The sequence below is a fragment of the Plectropomus leopardus genome, chromosome 1 (assembly GCF_026936395.1).
Source record: "Plectropomus leopardus strain MGB_pleo_1.0 chromosome 1, ASM2693639v1, whole genome shotgun sequence".
NCBI classification, from domain to species: Eukaryota; Metazoa; Chordata; class Actinopteri; order Perciformes; family Serranidae; genus Plectropomus; species Plectropomus leopardus.
Window position 1 is genome coordinate 32,934,968 of NC_142176.1, and position 18,160 is coordinate 32,953,127.

At 41.3% G+C, this 18,160-nt stretch overlaps 1 protein-coding gene across 9 annotated transcripts in view; it reads left to right on the plus strand.

The window, feature by feature from the left end:
* Positions 1-18,160, plus strand: part of chd9 (chromodomain helicase DNA binding protein 9) — an 81,124-nt gene that overhangs the window by 5,425 nt on the left and 57,539 nt on the right. For 7 of the 9 annotated variants that reach the window (XM_042481379.2, XM_042481442.2, XM_042481636.2 and 4 more), the window contains exon 2: positions 441-2,103. In XM_042481379.2, coding sequence (XP_042337313.1) covers positions 544-2,103 — 1,560 coding nt within the window. In that variant the 5' untranslated portion in view covers positions 441-543. Of the gene's footprint in view, positions 1-440; positions 2,104-6,890; positions 6,979-18,160 lie in introns of those variants that run through there. The other 2 variants (XM_088080337.1, XM_088080333.1) reach the window with 2 other exon arrangements.

An 18,160-nucleotide genomic window follows, 5' to 3' on the forward strand; every position in this document is an offset into this window, starting at 1 on the left:
AAGAGGCACCTGCTGGTGGCTGGCAGTTGGTTTGCACCAGCTGCTTTGCCACACACATGAAAGGCAGTTCTGGTGGGTAATTAGCAGTACCACATTTCCCCTAGACCCCTCTGACCTAAGCGTTACCTGCCTTTTTGAAGGCTTTTTTGACACCGGATGGGCATTTATGCAGTTGTAGTAGCCTACAAATATGTATCTGATGAACCGGATAATAAATATGATGGGGAAAAAATCTTGCTAAGTTTCCATGTCATCTCAGACAGAAAGTGATTCATTTGTTTGTGGTGGGGTCTCTGCTGGATTATGTTGATGAGTAGCTTGAGGTTTGTTTGTAAACTGTGATCTGATCTAGACCATTTATTTCCTAGAAAAACACACAGTTTTCATCTTCTCATATTAATGTTTTATTTTTGATTTTTCTCCTCTCTGTTTTTGAAAAGGGGCACAATATAATGGACATGCTGTAGCTCAGAGTGAGGTTCATTGGGACCAGCTTGGATCCAGTGGAGTTCCAGAGGTTCCAGTTACCCTCCAGGCTCTGCCATGGACTTCTTTAACGATCCCAACCTCTTTGTTGGAGGTTTGGAAGGGCTGGACGAGGATGGCTTCCCCACAGCACCATCACTTGTGGATGAGCTAAACCTCAGTGCTGACTTTGAGCCCCTCCATGTGGAGCCTCTAGACCCAAGGAAGCACCAAGACATGATGCCACCAGTTACTACCCAACAAGCCATGCCTGCTTACAATCAGCAGATGGCTCACTACATTGGCATTAAGGCCCAGAATCCTATGGGGCAGGCATTTTCTGGTCCTGGGAGCACAGGAGGTGGAGGTGGTGGCATGATTGCAGACCAGCATGGCCAGTACCATAATGCTGCCATGAGCCAAGTACCTCAAACCAATGGGCTGTTCTGTAACAGCAGCAGTCCAATGTGGGGCAACCAAGACCAGAATGGAAATATGTACCACCCCTTATCCCAACAGCCACAACAGCTTTGTCATCAGCAGCAGCAACTGCACAACCAGCAACTTCATGTCCGACAACAACAAACACAGCAGCAACAACACCGCCCGTGTCATCAACAACAGGAGCAGCAGCACAGAATGCAGCGGCAGCAGCAGCTGCAACAACAGCAGAGTCATCAGCAACAGCTGTTAAACCAGCGCCAGCACCAACAAATTAATACACAGACTATGTCCATGCAGCAGCAGCATCCCAATTTCTCCTTCCACCAGGGAGGTCAATCTCAGAGCCAACAACAAGTTCACCATACTCAGCAGCAGGTTCAGCATCAACTAGCTGGTGGAGGACCACGGTTCCATTCAAGGCCAATGCCAAGTAAGTCCTATTTGGATAGTCAAAATGCTTCGTTAAGTGGGACTTGCTTGCAACCACAGCAGCAGCAGGGTAGCTACCGGGTGCCCAGGGGAGGTCAAGCCTTCTCTGGTTCAGGACAGGAAGACCCTAACCTGCCCTTCCCCATGCACTCGTCATCTATGGTTCACTCACTGCCCACATGCTCAGTCAGTTCTGCCAACGCTTACCAGCCTGCTCAGTATCCTTCCTACCCTGGAGAGCCAGAAATACCCAGCCTCAGTCAGCAGTCCACAGCCTCAGTGTCAATGCCCACCACCAACACCTCACCCCTCACTTCTACAGTGCCCGACCTCTCAGGGACAGTATGTCAGTTTCCATCCACAGCAGTTATGAGGACCCCAGTCAGCCAGGCAGAGGACTGTCCCTTCCGGGCCCTACGTTGCTCTGGAGAAACCCAATCAAACTGCAAGTCATCTGAGATATTTGGTGAGTCTATGAACTGCTTCCCCAGTATGGCCAGTCAGCTGCCCTCTGAGCAGCCTCAGAGCTGCGGGGCCATCAACACTAATGGATACCAAGAACTGGGAGACAATCTTCTGCCATCAGATGTCCAGGAAGAAGACTTGGGGGGCCTTGAGTCTCCTGACCTCCTGCCTGACCTACTGCCACATCTGGAGGCTGCTCTCAGCCAGCAGGATGACTCCAACTGTTCCTGGGTTGATCCAAGCCAGGAGAGGGGACACGAGCAAAGGAAACCACCATCTGTTGAATACAAGGAAGAAAAGGTAATAAAATGTTAGAAACTTAAGTATTAGTTGTTTTTTTTTTTAGTTTTTTTTTAAGGAAACATAATGCAGTAAAGAGCATGCGTGATGATATATTTTAGCCAACTCTCTGAATGTAATATTCTTTTTTTCCTTGTCCATTCTGTCCTTTATCCCAGTTTCTTCTCAGTATAGATTAATATGGGGAATTGGAGGAGGGTGAAGGTTCTTAAATTGAAATTAATTAGATGTTATATTTGCACATATATCTGCCTTACTAATGGAGAACATTTTTTTTGCTGACATTAAGGAAATTTATGTATGCTTCTCAGTGTAGCATAGCACAGAATCTAGCCACTCATGAAATGTTTAACTAACTATCCCAGATAGAGCATGTTTAGTAGGAAACCTGCAATCAGTGGTGGAGAGGGGGAAGGTGGAGAGGCAGCACCGATGGCCATCTGAAAGCCTCCTGAAAATGATAATGGTCTGTCCAGCCTGGCCTGTCTATCTGCCCCATACGCCGACAGCAGGTCAGGCCTGATTAGGCTAAGAGTGGCAGGAGTGTCTTCAGGACTTAGCTGTAAGCATACTTAGGGCTATATCAAGATGTGGGTCAGGGCAAGCCAGAGGCACTTGCACACTGCCTCGCTGGAGTGTGGGGGAGGTTGCACACTGTTGTGGTAGCTGCCACAGTTTCTGTGTGTCTGTCTGTCTGTCTGTGTGTGTGTGTGCATGTGCACGTGTGAGAGTGCGGGCGGGAAGAAAAGAGCATGGTAGAGGAGAGTGGTTAGCACTTGAGGGAGGGGGAAGGGGGTTTGGAAGATGGAGAAAACAGTGGCTCATGGAAAAAGGAGAGCTTAGGAAAGAAATGATAGGAAAGAGACAGAGAGGAAGAGCATGAGAGGGAGAAGAGAAGCAGAGGGGGAGGCTGGGAGAATGCATTAGCTGGCTGTAACAGGCTTCAGGCGGTTCCTGGACCTCAGTTGGCCAGTAACTTAGCAGCATCCACACAGCCTCCTGGCTCTGGAATGACACATGACCAGCAGCAAGAGCAACAGACGTTTCCTTATGATTTGCACACTTAAAAGAAAGACATGATTTTCAGCACCAGTGTATCTCTTTTTGCTCAATTTTGTGTTAGAATTCAGCAATTGTAAAACAAAAAAAAAATCACAGATTTTGTTGCAGCAGAAACAGATTATCTCCAACTAGAAACATGCACATGCAAATTTTGTAGTTGTGTTTTCCTTGGCCAAATACTGACAAAGCTGAGTCTTTCTCAATGCCACTGACAACATAGCAGTATGTTTGGCATTATCTTACCATCACTGCCTTTTTTTGTATCTAAGTATCTAAGTGTAGTAAACACATGAATGATTACCATTTTACAGTAACAGTTTGAGTGACTCATTTAAATCTCTCTGAACAGTGTCCTCTTACTGGCAGCAGACCCAGTATGCCTCCCCCCTTCTGAAACCAAAAATGCCCATGTGCCAAAAAACAACCTGTGTGTTGTGTACTGCCTCGGCTATTCCCCAGCAGGCAGCAGGTGACAACAAAACTGGTGTCTTGTGTGGATGAGCTCTGGTTAGGCAGACCGTTTGCCCATCTGCAAAGGTCCTTGACTGAAATGAGGCCGTGAACCACAGCCATTTGAACGAGCCTCTCCCTGTCTGTGTCAACATCCAGCCCCGTGTTGATGCTTACAGGCTGACTGTGCTATTCATGTGCACTGATGTGTGAAGAGCCTGCTGATAGTGTGTTTGCTGAACAGGCAAGGCATCAGGGGCTAGCTGCCCACTCTTCACTCCCCCGCAGTGAATGTGGCTAATTAGGATTTCCAATGGTTGCAATGGTCAGCTGCAGCTGTGATGAGCATCCAGGGCTTAAGATTGAATCGTTGTCCCAGTTTGCCAAATTCAAAGGTTGAATTAAGTAAAAATATAGTCTTAGCCCCTGTTGTAGTGGATGAAAATGAACAGATGTATGTAGATATCTAGCTTCTCTCATGAATCATTTCAGCAGCATTTATGGACTGCTAGGGGTTTTCTCCGAGGCAGTTGTTCAGGGTTACAGGCGTTCAAGTGAGACCCCTCTGAGCTTCATAGCAGTTTGTAATGCTTTCGTGTACTCGTGTGAGTCAGCTGCCAATCTTTATGCTGTCTGTAGTCACGAACTAACAACTGATGTCTGTCAGTTATGAACCAGTTTCTCAACCTGTGTGCATTAAATTTGTGAAGTTTTTTTTTTCTTGCATGCCTTTGGTAAACGAAGAATCCAAAAGCTGTTGGAAAGGGCTCTCTGTTTTAATATGGTTTTATTTTTGTTAAACTTGGACCCCTATGACTCAAGTTAATCAAGAATGTCATGGTCAAGAACAGGCTTTCAGGATCTCAAACATCTTTCTGAGAGTTTTATTTAATAGTGGGAAGATGCAGTAAAATTGGGCTTGAATGGCAGAGTGAGCATAAATACTGTAACTGACAGCATTTACAAACAGGGAATTGAGCTGTCAATTGAGTCAGATTATCATGTGTTAAACTGTTTAAGAAATGTCTTTCCCCATATAACCCTCCACCCAAGGATACACTGAGGTTGCAAAGTACAGTAGTTGCATTTGTAAGAAGTAAATTAGTATAAAAGCAAATTATTCTTTCATTATTGTCTTGATTTGTCATTTGTACAGTTGTGGTCAGTTTTAAAGAGATTTGTTTCTTCCTTATTTTTATTCTTTAAAACAACCCTAATGTGTCTTAATTTGGAATGATAGAGCTATATTTAGGTACAAATTATACTGAGCCCCAAAGGAAAAAAGGAAACTGAATTTGTGGGGCAACATCAGCACATTCAAAACACCCTCTACAGACGTACTCAGACTGAAAGAGGACGTTAGCCACTCTGGTATCAGTCGCGCCTCTTAGTACCAAAAGAGCCATCATTTCAATTCAAAACTGACATGGGCTGCTACAGTTCTTGTGCACACAAGAAACCAAGTTACTGGGAAAAATACAGTTGGCACATGAAATCAGAGAATGTGTTGACATGAACAGCAGTAACCTGGTTACTCTAAAATGTTTGTTGAATGCAGCTGGTCTTTAGTTAAATGTCTTAACTACTTCCTCCCATAGTCTTAAAATGAGGCATATTTTAAGTGTATTGATTTGATGCTCCAACAAACAAATATAAAAATGTAAAGTACACTGAAAAATGAACAGATGTCAGTTTTTGTATCCTGCGGTTTAGCCTCACTTTCTCTTGTATTGCCAGGTGTTTCCTATATGATGTGATATCAGCCTCACATCATTTTAATCTGTTTTGCTACATTTTTATCCCGATTCTGTTGTTATGACACATGTATTTGTAATAGGGCTGTCCCTATTACAAGTACGTGTGGTTGCTGTCCATTATTTTGCATTTCAAAAAAAAGTTTTGTAGTCCTTAAGACAAGGTAAAGCAATTCTTACCAAATAGTATTGATCAGAAAACAAATGACAGCAAAAAACTGCCTGGGACTAGCATAAAGTGGGCATGTGTGTAAAGGGGAGAGTCGTGGGTACCCATAGAACCCGTTTTCATACAGATATCTTGAAGGCAGAGATCAAGGGATCCCTGTAAAATGACCATGCCGTTTTCCTATTGCCAAAATTTAGTCTAACTTTGGAGCGTTATTTAGCTCCCTTCCTGAGAAGCTAGCATGCCATAGGTCTTCTGGTTTCATATGATACCAATATCACCACTTTAGCTTCAAAACTCAGTCTGGTACAGCCTCTTAAAGACAGGAAAGTTTTTTGTTAGTAAAACTAACAAAAAAAACCCACATTATATACAGACCGTAAACGCACCACGATTAATGTGTTACCATTGATAGCCTTAATTTGTAATGACTGCTTTTTCAATTTTTTGTCCTGCTATTACACTCAGCTGGTCTGTAATTTTTAATCAGACCAGAGGCTTCAAATATAGAGATGAATAAAACAGAAACAGAGATGGAAGTGGAGACTGATGGATACTGATGGCCTGGGCTTCTGTAGCCACCACAGGCCCTCGGCAGTGACGCATAGCAGGTGCCCCCTGCCTGTCTGCCTGCAGTGCTGGTTTAGATTTATTATCTGACTGGTTATGGTTGCCCACCCTTCTCTACCCTGCCTTGGCCTCTGAGCTGTCTCGTGAGTAAGCAATTTAGGAGATCTGTGTATGCTTGCAAGCAGGGTTGTAGCATTAATGTGTGATTTGCCAGCTTTCTTTTTTTTTTTGCTTCCTGACCTCTCTGTGGTTTATATAACTCCTAGCCAACCAGCTGACCAGACTGGGCAGGCAATGCCATAATCAGCCCTGAAACTTGACACCATGCATCACCCCAGCCATCACCCCACCACCCACATGCACCACACGCACACATTTTGCACGCTCACACACAGGCACACTCCCCTGGGAAACCTGCTGCTTCTTCACCCACATGGTAATAGGCTGTCTCATTCACACACTTTCCCTGATCACCTCCCCCAACACCCACACAGCCCCCTTCTCTTTCTCTCCCACTCCCCCCCTCTGTCCCTCTCTCTCTCTCTCTCTCTCTCTCTCTCTCTCTCTCTCTCTCTCTCTCTCTCTCCCTGGCCCTCTGGCTCACTCGCTATGTCAAGTGTTCTGACTGTTTGCATCCGGCCTCATCAGCCCGTCTGTTTGGAGGCCTGCCAGATGAGAGCGGGGGCGGGGGATAACTGGGGGTCAGAGGTAAACAGGAAGTCAGGCGGTCTTCGCTGCGGGCGGAAGAGGAGGGCCCAGTGGAGGAGGAGCTGCGAGAGGGGAGGGAGGCGGGAGTTGTACTTGGATTGAGTGTTTCAGGAACATGTCGGAACGCTGCCAGCCCTAACTGTCAGTAGGTCTGCATTTAAAGTATGCTCTTTTATTCTGCTCTTATATCCTTCTCTCTCTTGTCTCTGTCTCCCGGGATTAAATGGCTTTGAATATTTTCCTGGAGTGATGGGTGGGCAAGTGTATGCTCAGTGGTCAAAATGTGGAGGGAATTTTGTCGTGTGTGTATGTGACTGGAATGCAAGGCTTTTTGGTTGTGATGTGAGGCAACCTCCTTGAACTCATGTTAACCTTTGACTATCAGCGAAAGGAAAGCTAGCAGGTTAGACTACCACAGTTTCCCAGGGGCATAAACAGACTTTAGACTGTCTTTGGGAAGACAGCATGAAAATCACTCGTAAAAAATTATCCTCAGTGCAGCAGAGGAAATCAGAAAAGGCATGAAGGAGTAATGACCCCTTTGCCCTTGTGTTTACAGCTGACACAGTGGTTGTCTTCTTGTGGAAGGAGGGAGGGATCGTCTCAGGAAATCTTGGAATAAAACATCTCAATATCACCTGAAGCTTGTACGAAGCGAGACAGAGTAAAGCCGGTTGAAGTTAGTGCGGCTGCAATAAGTTTGTCTTACTGCTGCACTTTATACGTGACTTTCTTTCCCACAGTTTGACTTTGACAGAACTTAATGTCGGTCACATTGTCCACAGAGCCGGCAGTTGGCTCACTGGTTACTGATTTGTAAGTTCAGCAAACAGGTTTGTGTCAGTAGGAAGTCATTTGCTAGTTGCCATGGATGCCTGTGTTGCAAGTTCAGTCTTTGTTTATCGAGTGTTATGGTTGTGTTTTACAACACTTAGTTTCTGTTGACAGTGCAATTGACTGATTTAATTCAAGCTCTACTTTAGAAGAAGATAGTTTATTGTTGAAACTGGTGTCATCGATCATCACTCACTGTGTAGTGAGTTACAGTACTGTCATACAGGTGCACTAAAGGGTAGGGCTTTAATGATCGCAGATAAAATTGATTAATTTAAAAGTAAAAAGAAACTGTCAACATGGGAAGAACTTCCACTTTGTAAAACCTCAGGGAGCTATTTTTTTAGTTCATTTTTATTTAAATGTTCACTTGATGTTATTTAAAAAAGTGGCCGGGAACTTGCTGTATGTTATGTTGAACGTTTCAGTTTTGATTGAACATTGCTAAAGGCATTTAAACAGAGTTTTGTGACGGAGTTTGTTACATTCCAAATTCTAAATATTGATAGAAAGATTTTCATTTTAATTGTGAATGCATATCTGTTCCAAATATTGGTTATTGGTCTCATTAACTACTAATAATCAGTACTGGCAGTGGCCCTGAAAAACTAATATTTGTCAACCCCTACTAAGAGGTCAATTTAAGAAAACAAAAAGGAAAACATATTAGTTGCAGAGGTTTACCTGGACAAGCACCTGTTCGGAAAAATTTCATCATTATTGACAAAATGTATTGAATAGCCTTTAAGAATGTGTTTCATTTTACCCATTTCAGCAAATTTGTTCTATTATTTGTCCACTAAACAATGTTCATTTTTAATCTTGAGAAATAATAAGTGTTTCACAGCATCTTGGTATTCCTAGGATGTGGCTAGACTCATTAACCTATCAATAATTCTGCTTGGATGATTGTTTCTAATAGCAATTTTGATGATTGAGCAATTTTCTATTTTTCCAGAGTCCCCTGTGATATAATACTCATAGCAGGTCTCCAAATTGAAACCCAATTTTTTCATCCATTTTTATCCAAATTTAAACAAAATTCTCAGATAGAGATGCAATAGATCCTATCCAAAATAAACACTAAATGTGCCTTGTGTATCACTGCCTATTGTGTACTGCTGTTGGTGTAACAGAAACCATTTTGAGCTTAATATCTGAATATCTGTTTGTTACTGACAGTTAAAATTACACTTTAATGCACAACTGAAAATGCTATATCTTATTGTATCAAGTCTGTGTTTAATTGAAATGTAGTCTTAAGTCAGCTTTGAAACTAAGTCTGGGTCTGCTTTGAAAAATGAATATGCATCATTTTTGTGTTTGGTTGTAGCGCATTGTCCAAAAGGTAGATGTGCACCCCCAAAACCTTTTTAAAATGGGCTTATTATAGCTAGTACTGTTGAGAGAGAATCTCATCAATGGTTGAGAGTCTCCAAAATTGCAAGTGCAGCCTGAAGAAAAACCAGGAGCAGTTATACTGGGAAAGCATGTGAACTTATCATGAAATACCTCACATTGTGATTAATAAGTCAGTGTAATTATAACGTCTCCAAATTGTTTTTATTTTAGCTCACATCCTATGAAAGTGTTGTATTATTATACAAAGTACTTTATACAAAGTACAATAGTTGTTTTGTTTTTTTCTTCAGTTTTTTTATACAGAAAAGCATGCTGAAATATAACTGAAAACAAACAGTGGCACTTTGTTGTTGTTTTCGACAAGACAATTTTACTCTTTTCAGGAACAAGTTTTCTCTTCCTTGTCCTGCAATGAGTGGTGGTGGTTATTTCCTGGAGAATTGAGATGAAGTAATGAGACAAAGTGGTCAGTTTAAAACATGTGGCCTATGTAAAGTTTCTAGTGTGCCATGTGTATTTGGGGTTTAAGCACTTCGTCCGTCCAGTGACAGAGAGTAGCTCATGTGTGTTGTGGTCATGTTTTAAATACATTTTTAAAAAATTTTTAAAAATATTTTTTAAATACATTTGCTTTCATGAACAGCAAGAACTCATTTTGAATTTTCATCAAGATATTTCTTTGTCATCACTTGCTGCTCTTTGTCTGCTCTCTATCATTGCACAGAGCTGAGTTGACTTATGGATACTGATGGACACAATTTGATAAAAGGCAGCAACTAAAGGACATTGAAACGATCCAGTCTGTCTCTGAAAGCAACAGCTGTACATTACAGTGTTTCTATCTGCGTGTGTCCACCAAATAATCGAACTCATAACAATGTGAACATGATTCATGACCAGTATGGCCTGTTCAGCCCAATTTTTTGATTGAGAATATATTCAATAACACTTTTTTTGTTTTTTTATTTTTTCAAAATATGATTGAACTTAATGATTGTGCTACATTGTTTTCTGTTTCATCAATGCACAATTTTTGATTTAGAGATGCAGAATTTGTGGATTCTTGCCTTTATTTGGCGTGCATGTTCTGTATGTGCACCCCTCTGTGTAATCTCCTCTCTGCTCCATGGCGTTCAGATATATTATTACATTATTCTGTGATGTACTTTTTTTATGTATTCATCTATTTGTTACCTGGTTTTCCATTTCAATCAAAATGCCCAACATCTCAAACACCAGCCCTCTTACCCACACTTTTATGTATATTTTTTGTATTCCTTTATGAAATTCTGCTTTTGTAAATCAAAATCAGAAATATTTTATTGATCTCAGGGGAGAAATTGTGGCTCATTACAGTCACCCTGATGCCAAGAAATTAGTACCAGCACAAAGTATGACAAAAAAATACACATACAGTAAAAATAAACACAATCAGCACTAGTATGTAAATGTTTAAAATTATAAATATATATAATGTGCTGAGTGTGGAAAAATGTAAAACTATGTGCCTTATGCTACAACACAGTGTATAAACCAGTATGTATGTAAAGTAAGAAATATAAAAGGTGTACGGTGCTACAATGTACAACTGATATATACATAAATACGTAGAACAATAAGAATATATACAATATATATGCATTATGATTTTTTAAAAAATGGAATAGAGGGGATAATTATGTTGTCTTTCTTGGTGGGAGAAAGCTTTTGTTCCTGGTCCCTACCACACCAGCGGGGATTCACTCCCCAGTCACCTGCCTCGCTCTGAGCAGGAGGGGGATATCAGAGCGGGGGGGGAAAAAATCCTTACTTCATCATATCCTGAAGGGTGCAGGTCGACTACACACCCACTCTGTCTTGCTTGTGTGCAGATGTACGTCTTTGCCTCTGTGTGTGTGCTCCTTTTTGCACAGGCATTGGCCCTGCTCACTCTTTGCACTGCTTCAATAATGAAGGAGTTGTAAAGGTCTGGCAGTAAGCCCCTTGCTGAATTCCCCTCCACCTCATCCCTCCCTCAATTTCCTCCCCTCGCTCTCGGTCTCTGTCTGGCTGTCTCTCTTTGCATCCTAAGGGACCTCCTCTCGGCTCCACTCTTCAGTGCACCGATGTTCCCATTAATGAATGGCATCATCCGGCTTGCTTGTTGTGCACAGTTGAGCTTCACTTCGCTGCCTGGTGTCTGACCTGCTGTGCCGTTTCTGATTCAAAGAGCACTACGTCATTACTTGGAACAACCACGCTTAAAAAAAAAAAAAAAACAGCCTTGAAGAACAAGGTTCATGATTTTGTTTCCGACACATCATGTAAGATACGCTCAAACCTTGAACTGTTGAATATGGAAAACACATTTAATTCGAAGGGGGTGGATGAATCATACAGCATCTGCAAAACTGTCACTTCTTTGGAAGGCACCTGTGCTGCTTTAAAATGTTCTCAATTATTGGGAAAAGGTTTCTGAAGATTTCTGAATGAAGAGACCACGTACGTAGTTCAAAGCAATATTCTGGTTTATTACAATATGGATCTTATCTTCAGAGGTTTGGCCAATGATTCTGTTGGTTTTGATGATATTTTATGCAGCAAAGTAATGCTGAGATCTGGGAAACGTGCTTTTTCACAAAACAAAACAAACATCCATCTCAGTTTAAAGGCCGTATTTCCTGGTTCAATTCTGACACACCATATGCTGACATTACTGGTTTGTTCACTTCTGGTATTACCTCCATAGGTGGTTAAGATAATCTGGCAGCATATTTTATGAAGCGATCACGCTATAGGTCAGCTACAAAGTCCCTTCTTTGGGCAGCCTTTGCATTTCTACACAGCACCAAACAACAGTGTCATTATGCTGCTCCAGTGTGTGATTTTGGACAGCATGCCAGCATTATAGAACCATAAGAAGTGTGACATTTAACACAACAGCATCAACTTCGAGATTGGTATTTAACTTATGCACCAGCAGTACTTTAATAGTAATAATAATAACGATAATAATAACAGCAGTCTTTTACCGTCTGTGCTATATGGTGGCTGATCTGATCACCTGCTCAGAGGACAATCAGCTCCCGAACCTCATTGTTTTCCCAGTTTGTGGACATTCACCTCCACTGTTTTTCTTTGAGTTAGCTGTTATTAAAATGCTTTTTTAGTGTCCTGACGTGGTTCGCACATACAACACATCATCAGATATCACACCCGACCTGCCCCATGGTCTTGTTCTGCCGGTTGTCCTTTTTGGAAAGACACCATTACTGTTACTGCATCCCGTGGTGGCTTAAAGGCGCAACAACTCTGTCTTATCCTGCGATCGTACCTTTTATACAGAACAGTGAGGTGGCGTAACAGCGTAATATTTTCACCTTGAACAGGCATTTTAAAAGGGGCTCTTTTTTTGCAATTTTGGAGACACTCAACCTGTTTGTTAAACTTACCGCTCATATTTGTCGCCTTGTCGAACTGTTGTTGCTTGTGGATGAAAATAAAGTCCAAATACAGTTAATAAACTAGAATTATCCTTTAATGTTTGCAAGACATTCTCCAAAAGGCCTTAGCTGGAGTTTGAGTAAGGCACTCCTCTCTGTGAGAAAATGACATGCAAACACTGATGTTTTGTCGAAATTCAACAACTGCTTGTGTGAAAAGACAGAACCGACTGTATGTGATGGCTACACAGGTCACATTACTGCTACCTTGACTCCCACTGAACCACTAATATTTTATTTAACACAAAAGAGACCCTCATTTAGAGTGGTGACCTATGTTTGAACTGGAAAGGATCCAGCATGGCACCGCTGGCATGAAGAATTTGGGAGTCAGCTACTAATTGTAAAGGGTGTCCCTCTGTGGAGGGGATGGCCTCTTGCTTTCACTTTGGCTCATGCCCGCTAGTGCGTGCACACAGTGCGAGCCCTTAAAATATCATCTTAAATCTTGCTGAGCGACTGCCCTCTGAGCTGACACTTAAAGATACAAGAAGGCCAGATGCCCTAGTTAGAATCACTGCCTGCTCTTCTCAGTCATTGGGCCTGATTGACACAGAGCCAGGCAAAGACTACACTGTATTCTATACAACTCTTACACTCAAGTCACCGATTTTTTCTTTTACAACTGTTGGTGAGAAAAATAAGCATCACGAGGAAGCCAAATTAAACACAAAACAGAGGTTAGGTTACATAAATATTAAAATCACAACTTGTTACATAGTATTTGGATTTTTTTCTAAGGTCCCATTTGTATTTTTCTCATGTCAGTCAAATGCAAAAAAACATTCTGATGTTTTTACCAGACTTATTTAGGCTACTTAAAGGTGATGGCAGACCTTCTCTCATTCCTGCACTCTCTCCTCACAGTCACCCCCTAGTGTTCACTTCTGTCCTAGCCAGATAACTAGGTACAACATGCTGCACCTGTGTCACTGCACATGGATCCGTCTGCGCTCATCAGCGTTTTTTATTAGCAATAGAAATAGCTGTCTGTGCTGAACTTGATTAAATAAGGGAGTCAATTAGCTGACTGCATAATAGCGGGCTAAGGCTGTCTTTGTTGGAGCTGTTGGATTGGAGTTGATTGGGAGTGCAGCAGGGCTGTGGTGCTGAGACGTGTCCTTGATACAGCTGGATCAGTTGGTTAATTGTATCCAGTGCACTAATTGCTGTATTTGCACATAATTAACTTGGTTTAAAGATTATTGCGTGTGTGTGTGTGTGTAATAGAGAGTGAATGTGTGTGTGAAAGGATGGAGGGGAGGAACAGGGTGTTTGCATGTGCACATGTTTGTGTTTGTCTGTCTTTTTGAGAATAGTCCTTTGAGCTTTACATGTGTGCTTTCTTAAAATATCCCAAACCAATGAACACATGTTTAGCAGTGCTGTATCTTCTGAGGTCAGTGCAGTTGATCTGAACTCTGCTTACTTCTCCTTTTTAATTTTGGGCTTATTGCATGATTAACCCTGAGGACGCAGCAATATTAATGTCTCAATCACACTTTGTTTTTAAGTTGAAATCGGCTGACAGTTTCCATATGATCAATCGTCTCTAGTCTGTGCCAGATTACTGTTAGAAATTAAAGTCAATTTTCAATACCATTCAACATAATTTAAGTGTTAGTTGTTTTTTTTTACAAAACATTGCAACTGAAGTGTACGTTTTTGTATTGTGCGCTTGCACAGGGCTGCTTCTCCCTGCACAGTTCTTCTGTCTGGCTTAGTAAGACAGTCTGGTCACAGTGGAGTAAGCCTGACTGTAGTTATAATGCTCTGTTAGACTTTGAACAGCTTCTCTAGAGGGCAAAATGCTCGACCCAGCTACTGTTACTCTTGGCCCCGAATAAAGGATCATTAACGCATGCTGCTGGATTTAATTGGTTGAGGAAGCATTGCTGTGCATCATGTCTCCTTTCATTTATCAACCCTGCCGCTGCCTCACACTCCAGTGTGGCTACAAACCGGCCTCTAGCCGTAGGCTTAATGAGCGGGGCCTAATCTTTTCTCACCTAGACTTAACAGTGCAATTTACGTATCATTAACAAAGTATCTGGTGAGACGAGGCATCAGTGATTTTTTTTTTTTCTTTCTGTGAGAAACACTGAAGATAAAGCTTATTCTTAGTAAACAGTACTGAGGAACATTTTCAAGGAAGTGTGAAAAGTGAGGCAAAGGCTCAACCAAGGTGGTGAAAGTGATGAGACTTTGTTTATCTGGCATTGTTTTATTTTTTTCATGCCAAATATGTTATTTTGTGGTAGAGTTGTAGAAGAGAGCGCTGGTGTGTTGTGGTTTGACGTCATCCAACACAACATGTGTCAAGAATTTCCATCTTTGAGGAGTCTGTATTCTTTTGACATGATGTTTTTCAAAATCATTCTCAGAATGCAGCATTCATGCACAGTGTCAGATCAAAGAAAAAGGACTTTGCTAATCAGCTGGGAATTTGTGAGAGACACACTGTGTTGCAGCCAACTCTAAAGTGTTCGATGTCAAATCAGCACAAGTCAGTACTGAATTTTGGGAACACTGGTGGCTATATTATGGGCAATCGCTAATTTTAGGATCCAGTCCTTCATTTTAGTGTTGGCAAGGGATGTTTTTATATTGATGACTGATAACTTCATTAGTTAAATGACAGAAATATTAATCAGTGACAGTTTCCGTCATCACTTATGAGAATATCCATACATCCCATCATATAATTTTGCAGATAAAAACATAGAGATTACTTAGCTACAGATCAAAGAACATAAGCAACGTGTTCGACCTCTGGTTGCTTTTTTAAAATGTTTTAACATTTTGCAGATAATAGCTGAAAAACAAGATGTAATGGCTGGAGAATTTTGTGCCAAAATGTTATCAGCTTAATAATAAAATTACCAAACATTAAATATGTAACAGGCTCAGCTTCCGAACAGCATCTGTGATTTTTGTGTGGATTTGATTTCTTGTACGAGGACACTACAGCAGGGTTATTGGCAATTAGAACCCATTTTATTAGAATTAGAATTTGCTTTGGTGTATGAGAGAAATATACATTTAAAATAAAAGCAAGTAATTGTGACGATAAAGAAATATAAATATAGAATAAAATTACAATTAAAGTATAAAAAAACACTATGGAAATATGCACAACATGTGTTTAATTAAATGAGCTTTACATTTTTTTTTTTACAAGTGGTAGTTTTTTGCAAGAATGTGCAAAATTGTCCAAAGAATGAGCAGAGGTATACTGTACGAAGTGTTCAAAGAATATATACAGATATACAGTCTAGACATTAAGACTTGTGTTAATACATGCCTATTTGTGCACTTTTGTATATTTTATATTTTGTATATATTGATATTTTCTATATTTTTTCTGTACACACGGCTGCTGTGACAAGCTAATTTCCCACAAGTGGGATAAATAAACGTGTCTAAGTCTAATGTAATGAATGTGTGCAGATGTGCAGACACAAATGTAATGTGTACAATCTCTAAATGCCCTTTATAAAAGTGAAATAACCAGATCAAGCCCGTACATTGTCTACAGCAGCATAATTGCAAAACAGATGAAATTGCCTTTTTTTGTCATTCAGTGCACCATGGATAATATGACTGTTTACACTGGGTGACATTAAATTTCAGATGGCTATGGATTTTATCTGTGTGTGAGAGGAACAGCACTGTAGCCTCTGAAGCACCGGTGGGTGCTAGCCATCTTGTCATTTTCAGTCAGCGCATTGCTAGCTCTCAGCTCTCATTTCCCTAATGGTGAGTTAGTGGAGACTCTCACGGTGGTACAGGCAAGAAATGAGAGCAGTGGCGCACTAATACAGGCCCTTTGATGAGGAAGTAATGGAGTGTTCAGAGACAGACACCTGTGCCTCTGCAGCCACCCTACCTCTCTCTCTCTCTCTCTGCACACACACACACATGCATACACATTTTTTTTCTCCACTGGCTTCCTTTCACCAGCTCTGCTACTCCCCTCCCCTTCCTCTGCTCCCCTCCCCTACTCTTCCTCTTCCCTCCCTCTCGTCCTAAAACGAAGCCACTCCCCCTCATACAGTGCCGCCAGGCTTGTTTGCATATTAACTGTTTGGTGGCCAAGGAGCAGTGGCTTCATGCCATGTGACCATTGAAGCATGTGTATGTTGTTGACTGTTATACTCGCTCCTTCTTTCTATGCTCTCGTTTTGAAGCACACATACAAACAAACCTTTCCATAGAAGTAAAAAATATTTTATCATCACTGAAAACTATGTGTGATAACTAAGTCTTTCCATGTTTTATATCAGATGTTATACAGACTCAGTGTCTGTCACTGCTTTCTATTTTACCCATCAAATAGTCTGTTGGCCTCTGTGATTTATTTGGATTGTAGACAGCAGTTATTACTTGCCGTTTCATTTTCTTACCTTTATAGCAGAAAGGCAATTCTGCATTGTTACAAGTGCAAAAGGTTGCATAATTACAAACACCTAAGGCATATGCAGTAATGCAGGTTTAAAGTTTTATTGTCATTGTGCCTGTGTCAGTTTAGTAGAGAATATTTTTTTGTTTATTTGTGCTTTTAGGGGTTTGAATACCCATTACCCATGTGTTTTTAGTCAAAGCTCACCCCCATGTGTTTTACCCTTGTGGGCATTATCTGACAGTGGATTTGTTTTGCTTGGAGAGGACACTGTTGCTCAGCTCCCAGCAAGCGTGTGGTCTGCTTTAAAGTCCAAACTCCAAGGCCTGGCATGGCAGGTGGATCTGAGGCCTGCTGCTGCTGCTGCACACACTCTTAAAAAGGACAGTCATTGTTATACACACACACACACACACACACACACACACACACACACACACAGCAGTCATCTTTGTCTCTGTAGGCAATAAAAAGCTATAAAATGTAAAACTGCAGAACCCACACACAGTGATGAGACTTCTAATGCCACAGTCATACCTGGTCATCTCACTGATCTTATAATGTCGCCCTTCTCTCCTTACACACACATTCACTGACACATACACATTTAGAAAAAGGCTGTCCACACCATTCCAGTTGGTCAGTTGCATAGCTTTATTTAGGTTATCAGTCCGACATGTAATGTAAAGCCATATTGTGTTGTAGCATACACATGCTCACCCACATATTTCACACCATGCTAAATAAACTCACGAGTGGTGTGGTTTGTTCTGAGTTTGGAGGGATCCAAATGGAACAATATCAGAAATAATACAAAAATATGTGTGAACCAAAAGCCCCAAAAGTCACATTGTGTTCCCTGCCTGGATGTCAGACTCAGAGAAGCACACGGTGATGCTTGGAGATCCTGTATGCCTGTTAGGTTTATATTTTTAATCAATTGTGAAATATCCTAGGTGATGTCTTATTGTGTGTGTTGTATTTACCAATCTCTTTAAGTCTTTAGCTTGTAGTAGCTTTAACATGTCAGAAGATAATGTATTGACATATGGATTTTCAAACATGTTGTGTCAAAAGCATACCCCTTTCTTGCCCCAAGTATGTGGATGTTAGTCCTGGTAGCACTGGGCAGCTCACATACCAATGAGTGCAGCTGCATGAACAGTGAACAGGGTGTTGGCTAGGAAACAAGCCTGTTTGGCTGATTTTCTACTGTAAATAAAGATTTAACAGCTGATGGGGTAACTGTCAGTAAGTCAGGCCT